This window comes from Ahaetulla prasina, chromosome 2 (assembly GCF_028640845.1).
Source record: "Ahaetulla prasina isolate Xishuangbanna chromosome 2, ASM2864084v1, whole genome shotgun sequence".
Lineage (NCBI taxonomy): Eukaryota > Metazoa > Chordata > Lepidosauria > Squamata > Colubridae > Ahaetulla > Ahaetulla prasina.
This window is the reverse complement of record NC_080540.1, coordinates 301176524-301198424: the sequence shown is the minus strand read 5'-3', so window position 1 is coordinate 301198424 and position 21901 is coordinate 301176524. Positions and strand designations below refer to the sequence as shown.

Here is a 21901-nt window from a genome sequence, read left to right as displayed (position 1 = left end):
GCCAAGTGCTAAGGCAGGACTTCTCTCGGACCCTCCCCTCCCATTCATTATAACCTTCCTTCCCTTTTCATTCTTTCTTCTTCTTTCCTTCTTTTTCCGTTGTCCTTTCCCTTTTCCCTTCTTTCTTCCCTGTCCCCACTTGGATGCTCAAATGCAAAAGGGGAAACATTTCTCCTTTTGTGTTTTCTTTTTAGTTTGTTCTGCTAGCTCGGGGTCCCGTAGCCCCCTGCCAGGCCCCGTTTTCGCTGGCAGAGGCACCGAGGGCTGGTCCTTCCCTTGTTCCCAGGGTGGCTCTGTGGGCTGCTTAAATCTGGCCCTTTGGGCCTTGAGTTCGACACCCCTGGCTTAGATCCAAGGCAAACCTCTCCCAGCCCCTCTGGCCAACGGAAGATTAGAAAGAGAGCCCTCCCCAATATTGATTGGGGGGGGGGAGAAGCCCCTGGCTGGCTGGCAAGTCTGGATTCCCAAGTTTTGCTTTGAAGTTTGCCAGCCTTTATTTAAGGGATATATTAAATCCGATTCTGCAGAACCAATTCGCTTTTTAACCCTCAAAACATCCTTCCTTCCCCTTCTCTTCTCTTCTCTTCCTTTCCTTCTTTCTTTCCTTCCTTCCTCCCTCTCTCTTCCTTTCATCCTTTCTTTCCTTCCTACCTTCCTTCCTCTCTCTTTGTCTCTTCCTTCCTCTCTCCTTTTCTTCCTTCCTTCCATCTTTTCTTTCTTTCCTTCCTTCTCTTCCTTCCTCTTTCTCTCTTCCTTTCCGTCCTTCCATCCTTTCTTTCCTTCCTTCTCTTCTTTTCCTTCTTTCGTTCCTTCCTCTCTCTCTTCCTTCCTCCTCCTCCCTTCTTTCCTTCCTTCTTCTTTCTCTTCCTTTCCTTCCTTTCATCCTTTTTCCTTCCTTTCCTTCCTTTCATCCTTTCTTTCCTTCCTTCCTCTTTCTCTTCCTTTCCTTCTTTCCTTCCTTCCTCTCTCTCTCTTCCTTTCCTTTCCTTCCTTCCTTCCATCTTTTCTTTATTTCCTTCCTTCCTTCTCTTCCTTCCTTTCCTTCCTTCTTTCCTCTCTCTTCCTTTTCCTTCCTTCCTTTCTTCCTTCCTCCCTCTCTCTAAAGCTACAGAGAGAGTTCCAAAAGACAACCAAGGCTGTACAGAGATAACCCTCGACTTGCAACAGTTCATTTAATGACCGTTCAACATCGATATCAGCAATGTCACGTATAATTAAAACGGTGTAATTCAAGCCAGATGTTTCATAAAAAGATAGCAGGGGCAAATTAATTCAGCGGGCAAAACATCTGGCCAAGGGACCTTCACCGGTTGAATTCATGAATTCAGAAAGTCCTGGACTTACAACAGTTCATTTAGGGACCGTTCAAAGTTACAAAGGCACTGAAAAAAAAAAAGAAACTTGTGACCGTTTTTCACACTTACGACCGTTCCAGCATCATTGTGGTCACATGAACAAAATTCAGACGCTTGGCAAGTGACTCATATTTATGACGGTTGCAGTGTCCCGGGGTCACGTGATCCCCTTTTGGGACCTCCTGACGAGCAAAGTCAATAGGGATTCGCTTAACGACCGTGTCACTAAGTTAACAACCGCAGTGATTCGCTTAACAACTGTGGCAGGGAAGGTCGTAAGATGGGGCAGAATTCACTGAACGAATGTCTCGCAGTCAGCAACAGGAAAGTTTGGGCTCTGTTGTGGTCGTAAGTTGGGGACACAGCTCCCTGCCCCTGCTCTAGAGAGTTTTCCCTTAAGGATGAGATTCCAGAATCTGCTCCTTGGGCTGCAAAGGGACCTTTTCTGGATTTCTCCTTTCCAAATTTCTGGAGCACCTGTTGTGGTCTGTCAGCTGCTGGCCCCTCCAGCAGCTGACTCAGAGGAGGAGGAGGAGGATGGGGCGTGGGAGTCAGGGCCAGCATCAAGGCAACCTGAGAGCTCTGAGGGGAAAGAGGGAATGGAGCTGGCAGAGAGACTGACAGAGGCAGAGCCTGGGCCATCCGTCAGCCCTCAGGTAGAGAGTCAACAGCCTCCAGGTCTGGAGGTGGCTGATGAGGAAGAGGAGGAGCAGCTGGGTCCAGTGCCTGATGTGTGGATGCGCAGAAGGGAGAGGAGAGGAGAACAGTGGAAATCTATGGGCAGGTCCTCGGGACGGAAGAGCCACCGCTGCTAGCAAAGCCCCAATCTAGCTCTGGGGATAAAAGGCAGGTGACAGAGATGAATAGGTGTGGCAGACAACTATTCATCTCCCTGCCAGACAGATTTGTTAGCCTGCGTTGAGAGAGAAACTTTTTCCCGGGGCTGCTGGAGCTCCTAATAAAGGAATCTTTGAGTTCGCTTCAGAGGGTTTGTCGTGTTTGGGAAGCTGGGTCAGAAGAGCACCAGTGGGAGCACCGTCAAAGGAGCCTCCATCTTACAGGGTCTCCACGTATTCCTTTTTTAGGGCGGTGGAAGGAGAGGAGTCCAGAGCTGGGAGTCACAAAGCATTAAACATGCACAGGAATTCCAGCTTTGCAACGAAGGTGAGTTGCTGCAAAGGGTGTGTTTTTTTTTTAATGACACTGCGCACTCCATGCGCTGAAGTCAACCTACCTCGTAAATGTTCGGGTGCCACATTTTGGTCAGAAATCTGAAGGTAGGCGGTGAATACGGGTAATCTATAGGAAATTTAATATGAGCCTGAAAGAGAGAGAGAGAGGGAGCCACGTTAAGCATTTATTAAGTACAAACGGAAGAGAAGATTTCTAGCTCAGGAGTGGACGGTGGGATCCTGGGTGCTCTCTGAACTTGGTGGTTTTCTTGCAGATGTTTCATGACCTAACTAGGGAGCATCATCAAGGTTAGAAGGGAGTGGGGTGTGTGGGGAGGGGGAGGAGGAGGGATGGAGGGAGCAACAGGAGGACGACTGTGAGATTCTTAGCGCTCTCCAAGCTTGGTGGTTTTCTTGCAGACATTTCATGACCCAACTAGGTAACATCATGAGAGCTAGCAGGGAGGAGGAGGAGGAGGAAGGACTGTGTTGCTTCCTGAGCTTGGTTGTTTTCTGGAAGACGTTTCATGACCCAACTAGGTAACATCATCAGTACTAGAAGGGAGGGGGGTTGGTAGAGAAGAGGAGGAGGAGGACAATGACGACTGTGGACTCCTGAGCTTGATTGTTTTCTTGGCAGACATTTCATGACCTAACTAGGTGACATCATCAGTGTAGAAGAGAGTGGGGTGTGTGGGAGGGAGGAGGGATGGAGGGAGGAACAGGAGGGAGGATCGTTGGTGCTCTCTGACCTTGGTGATTTTCTTGCAGACATTTCATGACCCAACTAGCTAATATCATCAGTTTAGTTTAGCTTGCTTTATTGTCATTGCACATGGTACAAAAAAATGAAATGCCGTCTTCGGTGTACATTATAACTAAAAATAAAAACGCAAACATACATCCTTTACATTCTGTATAATTGAAATTGAAAACCCAATATTGCACTATGCCGTAGAATTCAGTATAGTTACTGCTCTGGGATAGAAGCTGCTTTTCAGCCTGTTTGTCCTTGTTTTGATTGTCCTGTACCGTCTGCCAGATGGTAATAGTTCAAAAAAAAAAAAAAAAGGATGAGATGGATCTCTAAGGATGTTTTGAACTCTCTTAAGGAGCTATCAAGCTCTTCCAAAGCGGGGAGGGGGCAACCAATGACCCTCTGGGCAATGACGTTGACCCTCTGGAGCGCTGTTCTATCTGCCCCTGTGCAATTGGCAAACCACACGCAGGTGCAGTCAGTTCAAATACTCTATGGGGCAGTCAGAGAAGGTCACCAGCAGTTTCTCATTCAGTTGTTTCCCGAGAAGCCTCAGGTCGTATAATCTCAGCCCTTTTGACCAGGGTTGCAATGTGGAAGTAGCCCCAGGCCAGGTCCTCTTTTAGGATAAGACCCCGAAACTCCAAACTGTCCCCTTGCTCCACTCAGTCTCCATTGATAATCAAGGGCCGGATGTCTGATCTGTTCCTTCTATCGTCCAATATAAGCTCTTTGGTCTTATTGGCGTTAAGGACCAAGTTATTGTCTCCGCACCACGAAAGCAAGCGGTCCACCTCATCTCAATAGGCCGACTCGTCCCTGTCCCCCCCCCCCGTCACCGCCCCCCTCAGAGATGAGTCCCACCACTGATGTATCATCTGCAAATGTAGTAATAGTATTACTGGCGTGAGTGGGAATAATAATAATAATAATAATAATAATAATAATAATAATAATAATAATAATAATAATAATAATAATAATAATAATGTTTTAATTTGTATACCACCCTTCTCCCGAAGGACTCAGGGCGGTGAACAGGCAAATAAAATACAATCAAACATACTCAATAATTAAAACAACCCTTAAAAAACTGATTCAAATATGCCAGAAAATTTAAAATGACATTACACCCCATAAAATTACAAAATTTAAAACCCATCAACAATTCAATTAAAATTTAAAATTAAAATCAGGCCAGTCATGCACATCAAGAGTATAGAGCAAGGGACTCAACACGCAACCCTTGTGGTGGACCAGTGTTAAGAAGAAGGGCTGAAGAGAGAGGATTACCTAATCTGACCCTCTGAGAGCGGCCAGGCAGGAAATCCATAATCCAAAGGCAGATGGAATAAGAAAGCCCAAGACCCATAAGTTTAGACAGCGTAGAAGGGAGGGGGCATTGTAGGGGAGGAGGAGGACGGAGAGAACAGTGGGATCCCTGATGCTCTCTGAGTTTTGTTGTTTTCTTGCAGGCATTTCAAGACCCAACTAGGTAACATTATCAAGATTAATACCACAACAACATCAAGCAGTGAACAATACCACAATCAAGGAACGACCGATGCAAGGACAAACAAGCTAACACTAAACAACAGCCTAACCTAGGAACCAGCAAGAAGAAAAGAACAACAGCCACCAACAGCGACATGGCAAGCCACTAGTATTAAATAAAAAGCAAACCCCTCTCTTCCTTTCTAGCACTGATGATGTTACCTAGTTGGGTCATGAAACGGCTGCAAGAGAGCAATCAAGCTGTGAGAGCACACCAAGGTCTCCATTTAGTAAACTCTGCAACTCAACAGATGGGCAAAGTTTTTTCTGGGTTTGCTTTTTCTTGCTTCTGACCCAAGACAGGTTATCTTTTTCACCCACAATGTATTTGACTCACTAAGGGAATTAATTTTCTCTCTGGGTTTACACAAACCAAACAGCCTGCATGCAGCCGACAGCTAAGCCTCAAAAATCTGCCTGAAACTGCGTAGACGTTGCAACTGTTGGTTTTGCACAGAGCCCTTGAGGGTCCCGCAGAGAATTCTAACAACTTTTCGCAGGCTCCTAAAAACCAGCAGAAAAATACTTGGGGGGGGGGACGGGGACAGAGCACAACACCTCTCAGTTACGTCGATCATCAACTGGCGGTCAAGAGAGTTAGCGGTGTTAGATTACAAATCTGAGAAAGTCAGTAAACAGTCGAATTGGATCAGAAGGTTTGACATCTGGTGAGGTGCAGGCACTGTGGATCATAATAGGTAGATAAAATAACTTTATGGTCATTCTTCCTTACTGCAAGCACCCTGGCCCACATTAAACATGAAATTCTGTTGTCTGCTCTCAAGGGAAAACCTATATCTACCCAAACACATTCCTCTTGGTGGCATGCGTAGCCGTATCAGTGGGCATGTGAGCTCAGCTCCAGCGCCAGTTGATTTTCCGGCCTTCTGGGCCCACCAGAAGTAGGGAAACAGGCTGTTTCCTGCCTCTGGAGGGCCTCGGGGGTGGGGAAAGCTGTTTTCACCCTCCCCAAGCTCCTAGAAAGGCTCTGGAGCTTGGGGAAGAGCAAAAAACAGGCCTTCTGGTCCCCACTGGAAGTTGGCAAACAGGCCATTTCCGGCCGCTGGAGGGCCTCTGGGGGTAGGTGGGGAAGGCCGTTTTCGCCCTCCCCAGGCTCCTAGAAAGGCTCTAGACCCTGGGGAGAAAGAAAAACGTGCCCACCATGTCATCGTGTGCCAGGAGTGGGGTTCACACATGCATGCACGGGGGCAGGGCACATAGAATTACGGGTGTGGGCACATGTGCGGGCAACCCTCCCCCCCCACTTCCTGGCATGCGTTGGCAAAAAGATTAGCTATCACTGGGCTATAGACTAGAGGTCTTCAAACTTAGCAGCTTTAAGTCTTGTGGACTTCAACTCCCAGAATTCTCCAGCCAGCTATGCTTCAAACTTCAATTCTGGGAGTTGAAGTTCACATGTCTTAAAGCTGCTGAGTTTGAAGACCTCTGCTATAGACATACATATATACCTGCACATATATGGATGGACGGATAGATAGATGAATCATATCCAATATATTGTAACAAGCATTCAATGCAACAAGCATTGAACCCGGCAACAAGGACCGGGTTATCTACGAGACCGCCTTCTGCCACCGATAGCCTCCCAACGACCTGTGCACTCCCACAGAGTGGGCATTCTCAGGGTGCCCTCGACCAAACAATGTCGGTTGGCGGCCCCCAGGGGGAGAGCCTTGTCTGTGGCAGCACCGGCCCTTTGGAACGAGTTACCTCCGGGATTACGCCAACTCCCCGACCTCCGAACCTTCAAGCGGGAATTGAAGACTTTATTATTCAATCGTGCGGGACTAGCCTAAGTGCATTTTAATTAATTTATTTATTATAATTTTAAATTTTAAAGGGTTTTATTGGTCTAGGACCGTTTTAGTGAATTGGCCTATTAAATATTTCGTTTTAAATCTTAAATCTGTTATTTATATTTTGTATTATTGTTGTTTTAATATGGCTGAGTCCTTCGGGAGAAGGGCGGTATAGAAATTAAATTATAAATAAAATAAAATAAATAAATAAAATATTTATTCCAAAGAAAGACAAGTTTTTCCATCCCCCCAAATATCTCAAAGGTGCTTTTTCAAGAGGCAACTGGACTTTCTGGTTTTTCTTTAAAGACGTTTCGCTCCTCATCCGAGAAGCTTCTTTAGCTCTGACTGGATGGTGGGGAATGGAAGGATTTCTACTCCTTGCAGACAGCTGGTCATTTGCATCCTCTTTAGAGAGAGTCATTGAGGATGTTATGTTCGGGAAGTAACGAGGCTGGAGACCAGGGTAGTGACAACAGCTCTTTAATATATGGTGAACCCAGCAACAGGCTGGGGGAAAAACCTCTCCTTTTATACAGTTCTGCTGGAGGCTTCGTCCAATCAGCAACGTGCTGATTTCCCGCTCAAATATTTAAAGGCACAACTGTTAATACATAACACTCCTCCCCTCCCAGAAAACACTTGGTCTTATTTACATATTTATTTACATGTTATTTTTCGACGTAGTCACGCAAATAACCTGGGCGTCTCCTAGTTCTTTCTGACCTGCGCGGTTCAGTTCTGGGTGGTGTTTCGAGCTGGTCGGAGGGGCTGTTTCCTCCCAGCTCTTTCTCTGGGCCATCGGGCTCTGGATTATTGGCCGACTTTTTCTTGGCCATCCGGCCTTGGATTAATTTTGGGATTTTCCTTGCTGTTTCCCTCGGGACCTGATGGCGTCGCTGGAACTCTGGGACCTCAGCTAAGTCTTGCGCCTCCCGGTCATTGTCAGCTGTGGATTCAAAGTGGTATTGGTCATTACCTGTCTCTGTTGGTTTGGTTTGGTCAGTTATTCGTTTCCTTAACTGATCTATGTGGCGCCGCCACATTCGGTTGTCTGGTAGCTCTACCACATACGATTTTGGCCCTGTTACTCTTGTTACTTGTCCTGCGGGCCAACTAGGGCCATCCCCATAGTTTCGGCCCACACCCGGTCGCCTATGCTCATTTCCTTGTTTTTCTAGCTCCCCTTGTAACCCTCGGGTGTGTAATGGGGTTCAAACGGTCAAGTGGGCACGGAGTTTTCGTCCCATTAGCAATTCGGCTGGGCTTTTCCCAGTGGCTGTGCTTGGGGTTCTATGCTGGACGGCTAGGAAAAAGTCTATTTTTGTTTGCCAGTCACCTGGCTTGAGCCTGGACAATGCCTCCTTAGCGCTCCGGACGGAACGCTCTGCAAGGCCATTCGACGCAGGGTGGAAAGGTGCAGAGAGGGCATGTCGGATGCCTTCCTCTGCCAGGTACTCTTCAAACTGGGCTGCCGTGAATTGGGGCCCATTGTCGGACACCAGAGTGTCCGGCAACCCGTGAGTTGCGAATAGGTGGCGGAGGGTTGCGATTACTGTTTCGGGAGTGGGGGAGTTCATAAGTATGATCTCTAACCATTTGGAAAATCCTCCCACCACCACTAGGAATGTTTGGCCGTGAAAGGGGCCAGCAAAGTCAATGTGGATTCTTGACCAAGGCCCTTGGGGCTTTTCCCATTCTCTGACTGGGGCTGTTGGGGGTAGCGGTCTGGACTCTTGGCAAGCTTGGCATTTCCCTACCCTCTCAGCAATCTCTGCGTCCATGAGTGGCCACCATACATAGCTTCTAGCTAACCCTTCATCCTTACGATGCCTGGGTGACCCTCGTGGAGGAGGTCCAATACCTTGCCCTTAACTTAACAGGAATTATTACACGATCACCCCATAACAGGCACCCCTTGAGCCGAGAGCTCATCACGTTTCTTAACAAATTCTTTGAACCGTTAAGCCCGGCGCAGCGGCCACCCTCTCTGTACCCAACCGAGTACAGTCCTTAACACAATGTCGGTATGATGCCGAGCCACTTCCTTTGATGTGACTGGGCCAGAGTCCAACGAGTCAATAAGGAGGATGGGTGTCCCGGAGTGGGGTCTTGATCGCCCCGGCAGTGGGCATCGGCTCAACGCGTCTGCATGCCCCACTTCTTTTCCCGGTCGATGCTGCAGCTTGTATGAGTAAGCGGCTAAAAATATAGTCCATCGAGTCAAACGTGGCGAAAGTGCCACAGGCGTTGGCGATCGCCAGCCAGTAATCCCAGTAACGGTCTGTGGCCAGTCACGATTTCAAAATTCCGCCCAAAGACATACTCGTGGAATTTTTTGACCCCTGATACAATGGCTAATGCTTCTTTGTCTAATTGGCTGTAGTTCCTCTCTGGGGAGGACATCGTTCTAGAGTAGAACGCTATAGGGGCTTCTGTGCCGTTCGGAAGTCTATGGCTGAGTACAGCCCCCACCCCATAAGGGACGATCGCAAACCAGCACTAGGGGTAGTGAGTCGTGATATTGGATGAGCAGGCTATCACTTGAGAGCAGGTTCTTTACTGCTTCAAAAGCCCTATTTTCTGACTTTCCCCAAGACCAAACAGTATTTTTCCTAAGAGCCTATGCAGCGGTTCCATAGCAGTTGCTTTGTTCTTTAAAAGACCGCGTAAAATTAACCAATCCAGGAATGCCTGCAGCTCTGCTTTGTTTTTGGGCGCTGGAGCCTTCCTAATTGCCTTAACCTTGCTCTCAGTAGGGTGAATTCCTTTCTTGTCTATCCGGTAGCCCAAGAAATCGACCGATTCGACCCCTATCTGACATTTATTTGTCTTGACTTTTAATCCGGCTGTCCGGAAAATGCTCAAGACCTTTCTTAACCGCTCCCCCAATTCCTCCATGTTTTCCCCTGAAATTAGGACATCATCGAAGTAGGGAACTACCCCTGGGAGCCCTTGCAGTAGTCGTTCCATCAGGTTTTGGAACAGCCCTGGTGCCACACTAACCCCAAATTGCAATCGGGTGCACTTGAATGCCCCCCTGTGCGTCACAATCGTTTGGGCTTCGGCTGTGCGGGCGTCTACTGGCAGGTGTTGGTGGGCTTGGGCCAAGTCTAACTTTGCTAAGGCTTGCCCTTGCCCCAAGGAGTGCAATAAATGTTGCACCACGGAACCGGGTGCGCTTTTCTGTAAGGCTTTGTTAAGCGTCGCCTTGTAGTCAGCGCAAATTCTAATTGACCCGTCCGACTTGATTGGGGTGACGATTGGCGTCTCCCACTTTGCGTGATCGACTGGCACCAAAACCCCCTGATTTATGAGCTTGTCCAGCTCCTTATCAATTTTTGGTTTTAGGGCAAAGGACTCTCCTCGCCTTAAGCCTAATGGGGGCTACCTGGGGTCTAAGTTGAAGGAAATAGGGGTCCCCTTGTACTTGCCCAGGCAGTCCTTGAAGACATCTTGAACTCGTTAAAGAGAATGTCTTTCAAATTGCAGTCACTTCTGTAGATGCCAGTCACTCCCATGCCCAGGGCACGAAACCAGTCTAGTCCCAACAGACTGGGCAGAGTTCCTTCGACGATTGTGATGGGCAGGGTCTTTTGTGAGGGCCGTACTCGACTCGGACGGAGGTGGTCCTCGAACAGGGATGCGATTCCCCTGGTAGTCGTGCACTCGTAGCCGCTGTGCTTGCAGGTGGCGCTTCGCGACGGACGGCAGCGACTTCGCCAGGGTGTCCCAGGACATGATGGTGATCGCTGATCCCGTGTCTACTTCAAGCCTGCACCGTACTCCCTCGATCTTGGGCTTTGTAAAAATCTTCTTTTCCACTTTGGTTGAGGCGCGGCCTATAATGACAGTCGTTTGGTTAGACTTCGCGCCTTTCTTGTTTGAACCAATCGCGGGCCGCCTTTCCGGTTCCGCGTTTTGATTGGCCGATTTGAATTTTCGGCGGGAAGGTTGGGCCGCTCTGCAAACCTGAGCTAAGTGTCCTTTCTTCCCACACCGCCGGCATGTTGCGTCTTTAAACCTGCAGCGTTGGCGCTGATGCTGCCCTCCGCAGCTTCCGCACTCGTCACGGTCCTCAGTGTCGCGCTTCTCGGTCCGGCAGACCTCTTCCTCATCCTCGCCTCACCTTCGGATTCGGACTGAATCTCCTCCTGGTGTACTGGCGTTGGCTTTGCGCTCGCCTTGGATTGAAGAGGCTTTTGCAGAGTCTCTGCTGCTTTAGTAGACATTTCGTGTGCTCTGGCCTCGCCCAGAGCGGTGGCTAGTGTCAGGTTGCTCCTGGCTAGCAGTCGTCGCCGTAGGCGGATGTCCTTGACCCCTCGGATGAGTTGCTCGAGTAGCACTTCGTCTAAGTCTCGGTATCCACAGTCCTTGGACGCTCTTCTCAACGCGGCCATGTAGTCACCGATGGACTCGCCTCCATCTGTCTCGTTCTCCGAATTCAAACCGCTGCACGTATTTGGACGGCGCGGGTGCGAAATGGTTCTTCAGCAAAGTCTGCAGAGTCGGCCACGATACCGATTGTATCGGCGTTGGCTCTGCCAGGGCTTCCGCAATCTCGATTACCTCGGGCCCGCAATGGCTTAGGAAGTAAGCCCGTTTGCGGTTATCAGGATCCTGTAGTTCGTTGGCTTCTAGAAAGCTTTCGAAACGGGTCATATATGTTCCCCATTTCTCCTTGCCCGGGTTGTACGGTGCGGGTGGCGTGTTTGCCATTTCCGCGTTTCTGCCCTGAGTTTGCTGGGTTCGGAACTAGCGTGCTTCAGCTCGGTTCTGGTTCTCCTTAGCCTCGAGATCCCATCCTCGTCGCCAATGTTATGTTCGGGAAGTAACGAGGCTGGAGACCAGGGTAGTGACAACAGCTCTTTAATATATGGTGAACCCAGCAACAGGCTGGGGGAAAAACCTCTCCTTTTATACAGTTCTGCTGGAGGCTTCGTCCAATCAGCAACGTGCTGATTTCCCGCTCAAATATTTAAAGGCACAACTGTTAATACATAACAGAGGACACTTGGAGGTCCACTCTGAGGACACAGATAAAACTCCCGAGGTGACCTTAACAACTCTTTAAAAGGATGCAAATGACCAGCTATCCTTCCACTGTTTGTGACTTGGTTCACTCCATGGGAAGACGTTGTAAGGCTGTAATTCATGCTAAAGTTTACCCAGCTAAGGATTAACTGACATGGTGATCATTTCTGCCTCTCTCGTCTTTTCTATGGCGATAATTTTTGTCTATTTCGTTTCTTTCTACGTCTTTCACTTTTCTTCTTTATCCTGTAACTGTTATTCTAATAGCAAATCTTTCCTAAAAGTTATTGCAATACATCCTTGATTAAATTATCTTTCCACTGATATATAGTTTTATGGTACTACTGCAAAAAAAAAAAAGCAACTGTTATTAGCTAGTTTTAGAAAATACACTTTTCCCAAAAGGTTTCCACAATTTTGGCCACTACTGTACAGCGTGTTGTTGTTCCTGTACGCAAGGATGCCCATGGACACACGGACACACACGCACACACACACACACACAAGCACCCCTTATCCACCACTTGCAACACGTAAGCCCGGCTGAGATCAATGGCTTTGAGGGAGAGTTTGAGACGTACCTAACTCCCCCAAATTCACGGCTATAATGATCCACGGATGTTCAGCGGAGATAAAATCCATAACATTTGGGATTTTCCTTCTATTCCCCGGGGGGAAATTCCACATTAATGAAAGAAAAATAAAGGATATTCCTCAATTGCTTCCATGGCAACCGCTCAGGGCTTCGGCTTTCAGCTTCTGTTCGAAGAAATGCACCAAACGCTCTGAGCGGCTACCAGCTTCAAAGGCAGGCAGTCCTCGCCTTACAACCCATTAAAAGTGTGTCTCAAGATACGGTTCCTGTAAGGCTGGCTGGGGAATTCTGGGATTTGAAGTCCACCAGTCTTATAAAGTAGCCAAGTTTGGAGATTCCCCCCTGATCGAGACCCCCCAAAACCCAACAGACAAATACAGAAGCTCCTACACTGCCTAGTTCAATATAAGTCTCTTATCAATACCATTTCTTCCAGCACCATTAAAAACTGAGTGTCATCAGCATATCAGAAGCTCCCAATCTTAAAAATCTCCATTGACAGCCACCGCTGGCTTTGTACAGCTGTTAAAACAGCATCCGAAATAAAATGGGTTCCTGCTACAAGGGCGATTAACAGGGAACAATGAAATTTACCAGACCACCCCGTTAAAAAGAAAAAAGGGGGCGGTGGCCTCTTTACAACAGTGGGTCCAACGCATAGGAATAGCATTTTCCTCTTGGTTTTAGGGTTTTCTGATTGTTTTATACTTATTGGTTTTATTGTGTGATGGACAGCTGTACAAATCTTTGAGGAAAGTCAGAAAAAATGAAAGAAAGAAGGAAGGAAGGAAGGAAGGAGGAAGGAGGGAAAGAAAGAAAAAAGGAAAGAAAAAGAAAGAAAGAAAGAAAGAAAGAAAGAAAGAAAAAAGGAAGGAGGGAAAGGGAAAGAAAGAATGAAAGTAAGAAAAAAGAAAGAAAGAAGGAAGGAAGGAGGGAAAGGGAAAGAAAGAAGGAAGGAATGAAAGTAAGAAAGAAAAAGGAAAGAAAGAAAGAAGGAAGAAAGGAAGGAAAGAAGGAAGGAAGGAGGGAAAGAAATAAAAAAGGAAAGAGAAAGAAAGAAGGAAGGAAGGAAGGAGAGAAAGAAAGAAAGACAGAAGGAGGGAAAGAAAGAAAGAAGGAAGGAGGGAAAGGGAAAGAAAGAAGGAAGGAAAGTAAGAAAGAAAAAAGAAGGAAGGAAGGAAGGAAGGAAAGAAAGAGAGAAAAAGAAAAGAAGGAGGGAAAGAAAGAAAAAATGAAAGAAAAAGAAAGAAAGAAAGAAGGAAGGAAATTGAAAGAAAGAAGGAAGGAAAGTAACAAAGGAATAAGAAGGAGAGAAAGAAAGAAGGAAGGAAGGAAGGAAAGAAAGAAAGAAAGAAGGGGGAAGGAAAGAAAGAAAGAAGGAAGGAAGGAAAAAAGAAGGAAGGAGGGAAAGAAGGAAGGAAAGAAAGAAAGAAGAAAGAAAGGTGGATAACATTTTTTTAAAAAAAAAATCAGAAAACTGGATATTTTTTTATTTAAATCGGATTTTTTTGATTTTTATCAAATGTATCTTAATAAAATGCTTTTGGCGTACAAATCTATCTAAATATACTTTTCTATTTAAGATACATTCATAACTGAGTTTATTCAGCATGAAAGGGAGCTTAGTTATGTTCCAGATGAGGCTGCATATACAGCAATATTGGGACTGTTGGTGAGTCAACCGCAGTTGCTCTTTCAAAATTATACTTTCAATCAAGTTGATTTAAATCCAGCCCTTTTTACTAGTGATTTAAATCGTGATTTAAATCAAGTTGATTTAAATCAAATCCACCCTGAAAGGAAGGAAGATGAGAAAGAGGAAAGGAGGGAGGGAGGGAGGTGGCTGGGGAATTCTGGGAGTTGAAGTCCACCCCTCTTAAAGGGACCACGGGTGGAGACCCCTGCTCTGAAGTCTGAAAAAAGTACCGGGACCACTCCCTTCTCCTTGGAGCTCCAGGGATGGGTGGAAAGAGTTGGCTTTCTCATGCGCAGTGGAGTCCGGAGGCGATTGGAGCATTGCAGCAGGAATGTGTTGTGAAAGCAAGAGCCCCTGCCAAATTTGCCCGAGTGTTAGTTGTGTTGGCTAGGAAGACAAACACAATGCATGAGACAAATTCTCCGCCCGGTTCATTCTTTCCAGAACAAACCCGACTGCCCTATTTGGATGGTTTCTGGAAGAGCAACCGAGAAAGCCCACTGGGTTGATTCGCGGCTCGTAATCCAGCCGTCGCGCTAAATCCCGCCTAATAGATCTTTCTTCAAAGCGATCCACTCTTCTTCGGAGTGCGGTGCAAAATTTACCGAGAGTATCATCACGGAAATACAAATAAAATAAAATAAAAATAAAATACAGCTAATTCTCAATTTACAGCCACAATTGAGCCCAAGATTTATGCCTTTCAGTAAGAAATTTGTTAAGCGAGTTTTGCCCCGTTTTACGACTTTTTCTTGGAACGTTTTTTTAAGAGAATCACAGAAGTTGTTAAGTCGGTCACATGGTTGTTAAGTGAATCTGGTTTCCCCATTGACATTGCTTGTCAGAAGGTCACTTGACCCCAAGACACTGCGACCGTCATAAATATGAGTTGGCAAGCATCAGAATTTTGATCACCTGGAATGTTACAATGGTCATTAAGTGTGAAAAATGGTCATTAAATGAACTGTTGTAACTCAAGGATTACCTGTGGAGAGAACTGCAGGCAGTCCTTGAATTACGACCAAAATTGAGCCCCTGTTAAAGCAAGAAAGTCATTAAGTGAGTTTTGCCTCATTTATGACCTTTGTTGCCACAGTTGTTAAGTGAATCACCGCAGCTGTTAAATTAGTAACAAGGTCGTTAAGTGAATCTGACTTTCTCTGACTTCGCTTCTCAGAAGGTCGCAAAAGGGGATCACGTGACCCCTGGGGCAGGGCGACCGTCATAAAGATGAGGCAGGAGGGGCGGCGGTGAGAAAAATATGGCAACTGCCAAAGCATTTTAATCCCGTGACTGGGGGAGATGGCAACGGTTGTTAAGTGTGAAAAATGGCCCTAAGTCATTCTTTTCAGTGCCGTTGTACGGTCACTGAACAAATGGTCGTATGTCGAGGACTGCCTGCACAACGGAAGGAGAGAACTGTGCAAAGACACAATACGATACCCTGTGACAGAGAGAGAGAAAACAACAACATAAATTTACATATCCACCAGGATAAGCTAGAAAAGGACTTGTCGTTCTAGAAATGGCTGGTTATATATATATTAATGTGTAAAAGCAAAATATTGAGGATGGAAGGTTTTTAATCTTGGGCTAAGGAAGAGTCGGAAGTCAATGTCATTTTTTATTTTTATTTTCCCCTCTTGAATCTTACCCCTCCTTTTCCCTCATTCCTTTTCCTTTCCTTAATTTCCTATTTTATTTTATTTTCTTTGTATTTTATATAATAAAACAAAAAACGTAGGTTTTTTTTAAAGCAGTTTGGGAGATATTAGACAAGGTATTACAAAAATAAAAATAAGACAATTTTGTTTTTATTCAAAGGTATCACTTGCCCCATTTGCAAAGTTAGGTTAAATTCCAGGCCAACATTCCCTCTAAAGCAGTACAGCTAGTCCTCAACATACGACAACGTACAATTGAACCCCAAATTTATGTCGCTAAGGAAGTCATGGTGTTAAGTGGGTTTTGCCCCTTTTTACGAACTTTCTTGCCATGTTTAAGCGAATCCGTGCAGTTGTTAAGGGAGTGACATGTCATTAAGTGAACCGGGTTTCTCTGTGTGCTTTGCCTGACAGAAGATAGCAAAAGAGGATCACGGGACCCCGAGATGCTGCGACTGTCATAAACGTGAACCGGTTGTTAAGTATTTGAATGTAAATCACGCGACCATGGGGATGCTGAAACGGTCGTAAGTGTGAAAAACGGTTTTTCCAGTTCCTTGGTAACTTTGAACGGTCACTAAATGAACTGCTATAAGTCGAGGACTACCTCTATAAAGGGAGAAAAATATCCCTCCACGCGGTAACTGTTAAAACGTAAGATGCAGAAACTGGGGACTGAACAAAGCCAATACTCTGAAGGCTAAGCCACGCAACAACTACTTCCTGCAAAAGTAACCTGGTTAGATGACTTTGCTAGATCTTTCCTTGCTCCGGTGTGTCATCTGAACACAGCGGCAGACGGTTAAACCACGGAGCACCGCAACTCAGTGCAGCTTCAAAAACAGCGGAGACAAACTCACAAAGCACCTGTGGCTTGCAGCCATGACAACTGCAGCGGCGTTAGAAGAAGAAACTCACAGACCAGCATTAGACCTGGAAGAAACTGGATGAGACACGGTTTCCTGGTCACCTGAGATAACCTTCTGCTGCTATTTGTTTTTTTTTTAAATCATTATTTTTTGCAAAGCTGGGATCGCCAGTTTCTTGAAACAAACCCGAGACCTAAATTGGCTCATTGGGGAAGAAATGCAAAGCCAATCGTAAATCAGCAATAAATAAATATTCCGACCAGAAGCTGGAACTGGGATCAGATCCCGACTCCTCTGATGACCCGGGACAAGGCACACAGGTCACACAGCCAGCTGGGAGTTCAAACTCCCCTTTAATGCTCCAAATTTCCCCCCAAATGCTCTCACATTCTTAGCAAGTCCCAGAGCAAAGCACATGCACGCGCGCACGGCAACCTCTGGCTGCGCCCAGCCCAGCAAAGCAAAGGAACAGGGAAATGAGTCCGCGAAGCAAAGAAGAAGCAAGCAGTCCTGCAAACGCCAGACGTCTGCAACGGCACACAAAACTCCCCCCAAATTCAGCATTTGTTCCCCACAAACGCCCACAGAGTCTCCTTAAATCTCACTCCCCAGGTGTGCCTTGTGGAGAGAGGTGGGGTGCTCTTCTCCCGAGTAGTCTGGTCGGGCAGCGCTGTTCCCACCTTCTCTCCACTCTCCGTGCTCGGGGATCAGGAGGGGGCGGTCCTTGCTCATCGCCTGTCGCTCATGTCCACTGCCTGTCCTCTCTTCCCCCTTCTCTCGATCATCCTACCCCCCCTTCCTCCCTGCTAACAAGCCGTCCCAATCCTCAGGGGCCCTGGGCTGTCTCGGCCTGCTCCTCCCCGCATTCCTCCAAAGCCAACGAAGCTAGTCCAGGGGTCTGCAAACTTGGCTCTTTTAAGACTTGGGGACTTCAACTCCCAGAGTTCCTCAGCCAAGTTTGCAGACCCCTGGGCTAGTCCAATGGATAGTTAGGACTGAAGAAAGAAGAACTGCAATCAGTTTGCTTTCCATAGAAGACCTGAAAACCAGAAGTGGTCTTCAGCCGGTTCGGAGCGGTTCAAGCGAACCGGTAGCAGAAATCGCGGGTGAGCTGCCCATCTACTCCAGCTCTACGCGGTCCTATTTAGGCAAGTTTTTGAGGCCAGGCACATGCATGGAAGGTGTAAGCGCGAGGAAGGCCGTGCGCATGCACAGCAGTGTCGGGTGCGAGCGAAGCGAACCGGTAGGGAAATTAAGTGCGTACCACCCCTGCTGAAAATTGAGCGGTCAGAAGGAAGGCCGAGATAGAGGCATTCCTTGACTTACAACAGTTTGTTTAGCGACGGTTCAAAGTTAAACGGCACTGAAAAAAAGTGACTTTCATACTTGCGACCACTGCAGCGTCTTCAGGGTCATGTGATCAAAACTCAAGACGCTTGGCAACTGACTCGTATTTATGACGGTCGCAGTCTCCCGGGGTCATGCGATCTCCCTTTTTGCGACCTTCTGACAAGTCAAGTCAAGGGGGAAGCCGGATTCACTTAACAACCGTGTTACTGACTTAACAACGGGAGTGGTTCATTTAAAACAGCTGTGGCAAGCAAGGTCGTAAAACGGGGCAAAGCTCACTTAACAAAATGTGTCACTTAGCAGCAGAACTTTTGGGCTCAATTGCGGTTGCAAATTCTTCTGCTCTCTTGATGGCATCGTATGCTTTCGTTTGCTCTCTGACCCATGTGCAGGTCTTTCTGTCTTGGCTTGTGATGCTGCGCATGTAACTTCCCATGGCTCTCTGCGCCACTCTTAGCTTTTGTATCAGTTGTGAGGTTAGTGCTATCGACATAGATACATACATACATACTTCTCTCTCTCTCCATCCATATCTGGGTGTGTATGTGTTTGTGTTTGTGTCTGCCTGCCTGCCTGCCTATCTATCATCTATCCTCTCTCATCTATCTGTCATCTACTATCTGTCTGTCTGTCTGTCTCTCCATCCATCCATCCATCCATCCATCCATCAATCTCTCTCTATTCTCTATCTATCTATCTGTCTGTCTGTCTGTCTCCATCCACCTACTTACCTCTCCATCCATCCATCCGTCTCTGTCTGTCTACATCCATCCATCCATCTAATCTATCTCCATCCATCCACCTACCTACCTTCCTCTCCATCCATCCATCCATCCATCTCTATTATCTACCTACCTACCTATCTTCATTCACCCACCCATCCACCCACCCATCTACCTACATCTCCATGCGTCTGTCTAGATCCATCCATCCAATCTATCTATCTCCATCTATCTACCTACCTATCCTTCTCTCCATCCATCCATCCATCTCTATTATCTTTCTATCTATCTTCATCCACCCACCCACCTACCTACCTCTCCATCCGTCCATGCATCTGTCTCCATCCATCCATCCAATCTATCTCCATCTATCTACCTACCTATCCTTCTCTCCATCCATCCATCCATCTCTATTATCTTTCTATCTATCTTCATCCACCCACCCACCTACCTACCTCTCCATCCGTCCATGCATCTGTCTCCATCCATCCATCCAATCTATCTCCATCTATCTACCTACCTATCCTTCTCTCCATCCATCCATCCGTCTCTCACTGTCCATTTCAAATACACAGCGGAAAGAGGAAATACGTTGACTCATATGTTCCTTCAATTCAGCCCCAAGGACGCTCCTGACCCTGGTGGCCCCTTCAAAGGGACCTAGCCGAGAGCCCTAGGAGCAGCCCGCTGCTGGAGTCTCCTGGCAGGGATTTCTTTTCATGCGCGAGCGAGACGTGAGGCAGCCGAGCCCGTTCCTCCCTTGGCAACGGAGAGCCCGCATGTTCTGAAGCTTTCTCCCTGCAGGCTTGGCTCGGCGGCTCCCTTAAAAACCGCTTGCCAATCGGCCTGCAGCGCTTGGAATGGGAGGGGGCGCTTTGCAAGAGACAAGCCCCCCCCAGCCCAGATGGAATTGCTGAAGTTGAAAAGGGGGGGGCATAACTGCTTTGATGAATGACGCACCTGCCTGACCCACCCGCCTGGACCTGAGCCAACGCCCCACAGTCTTCAAAAAGAAGAGACCCAACTGAAGATGGGCTTCAATCCATGCTCGGTGTGGAGGCCTCTCAGATTTTCATGGCTTGGAGTAAATTGAGGCAGAAGGGTGGGTGGGTGGGGGCTCCCTGGGAAGGAGTGGGGGGAGATATGGCCCCGTCCATCTTGTCAGACTCAGCCCTGGATGGCTGCTGATCCATCATGGTGGCTGGGGAATTCTGGGAGCTTTAAGTCCACACGTCTTACAGGGGACAGGTTTGGAGACACCCCCCCACACACACACGGTCAAGAGCACAGAGAAGTGAGGAAGGCCAAAACCTGGAACCCGGGTGTTTTTTTTTCCTTTGAAAACGTTTTGCTTCTCATCCAACTGAAGCTTCTTCAGTTCAATTGGATGAGCATTCAGTTCAGTTCTTGGATTTAGAAGCTGCTGAAATGACAACCCTGAAGGAAAGGTGGTGGAGAAGGACGGAGACAGAGCCCAAGAAGAGAGAATATGGCCCGCAAGAAGTTAGGAGAAATGATGGAAGACACAGGGGATGAAGGAAAGGTGGTGGAGAAGGAGGGAGACTGAGCCCAAGAAGAGAGAACACGGCCCACAAGAAGTTAGGAGAAATGGTAGAAGACACAGGGGATGAAGGAAAGGTGGTGGAGAAGGAGGAAGACTGAGCCAAGAACAAGGAACACGGCCCACAAGAAGTTAGGAGAAATGGTAGAAGACACAGGGGATGAAGGAAAGGTGGTGGAGAAGGAGGAAGACTGAGCCAAGAACAAGGAACACAGCCCACAAGAAGTTAGGAGAAATGGTAGAAGACACAGGGGATGAAGGAAAGGTGGTGGAGAAGGAGGAAGACTGAGCCAAGAACAAGGAACACGGCCCACAAGAAGTTAGGAGAAATGGTAGAAGACACAGGGGATGAAGGAAAGGTGGTGGAGAAGGAGGAAGACTGAGCCAAGAACAAGGAACACGGCCCACAAGAAGTTAGGAGAAATGGTAGAAGACACAGGGGATGAAGGAAAGGTGGTGGAGAAGGAGGAAGACTGAGCCAAGAACAAGGAACACGGCCCACAAGAAGTTAGGAGAAATGGTAGAAGACACAGGGGATGAAGGAAAGGTGGTGGAGAAGGAGGAAGACTGAGCCAAGAACAAGGAACACGGCCCACAAGAAGTTAGGAGAAATAGCAGAAGACCCGTGCTAAAGGAAAGTAGAGGACATCCTCAGGTGGAACTGAAGGAGAAGCACATCTTCTGCTCTTTAACCCAGTGGAGAAGACGCTCCGCCACCATATTTGAGAGGTAGGGATGATGGCCCAGAGGACGCTGGCACTACAGAGCCACTATTTGTAGCTGGCTCATATTTAGCCGGCCACGCGCCTCGGCCAAAAGCGAAAACAACGAAGCGCTTCTGCCAGCCTTGTGATTTGGTTTTGTGAAAGTCTGTCCCGCTGCTGTGTTTATGCCATGCGCCTGCTGGGTCACGAGGCTCCCACGGGCAAGGAGCCAACCCTCGACGGCATCTGGAAGACCTCAAATTCCCAAGGCTTCCTGGTCTGCATCTCCCAAGCTTTCTTTGCTGAAAAGATCTGAGTGGAATCCAACCTCACTACTGTGTTTTTTTCCCTTCCAGCTCCTAGTTCTAAACCAGGGGTCTCCAACCTTGGCAACTTTAAGACTTGTGGACTTCAACTCCCAGCAAAGCTGGCTGAGGAATTCTGGGAGTTGAAGTCCACAAGTCTTAAAAGTTGTCAAGGTTGGAGACCCCTGTTCTAAACCAAGCCTCCGGCCCTCATAATGGCCTGTGAGCTAGCTAGGATTTCCTCCACATTCATTTTGTTCAAAGGACCTCCATCCAACCTTCTGGGGCTCAAGGCTTCCTCCTCCTCCTCCTCCTCCACCACCTTTCCTTCTTCCCCGTATCTTCTACTATTTCTCCTAACTTTTTGTGGGTCGTGTTTGTTGTTCCTGGGCTCAGTCTTCTTCCTTCTCCATAAACCTTTCCTTCATCCCCCGTGTCTTCTGCTAGACTCTTTCTCCTGAGCTTCTTGTGGGTCACGTTTCCTGTTCTTGGCTCAGACCTTCTCCTACTCCGCCACCTTTCCTTGATCACATGTCTTCTACTATTTTCCCTAACTTCTTTTGGGCCGTGCTACTCGTTCTTGGGCTCGAGTCTTCCTCCTTCTCCACCACCTTTCCTTCATCCCATGTCTTCTGATAGACCAGGTGTCAGCAACCTGTGGCTCTGGAGCCGCATGTGGCTTTTTCACCCCTCTGCTGCAGCTCTCTGTCATTCGAAATATGCGTCACAACCGCCAGTGTGTG

General features: G+C 47.5%; 1 protein-coding gene across 2 annotated transcripts in view; it reads right to left on the bottom strand.

Moving 5' to 3' along the window:
* Nucleotides 1-21901, bottom strand: part of UBE2R2 (ubiquitin conjugating enzyme E2 R2) — a 77284-nt gene that overhangs the window by 9439 nt on the left and 45944 nt on the right. Inside the window, exon 2 of one of the 2 annotated variants that reach the window (XM_058171948.1) lies at nt 2590-2676. The exons of the other annotated variant lie outside the window; for it this stretch is intronic. Coding sequence (XP_058027931.1) covers nt 2590-2676 — 87 coding nt within the window. The remainder of the gene's footprint in view (nt 1-2589; nt 2677-21901) is intronic. 2 annotated transcript variants of the gene reach the window in all.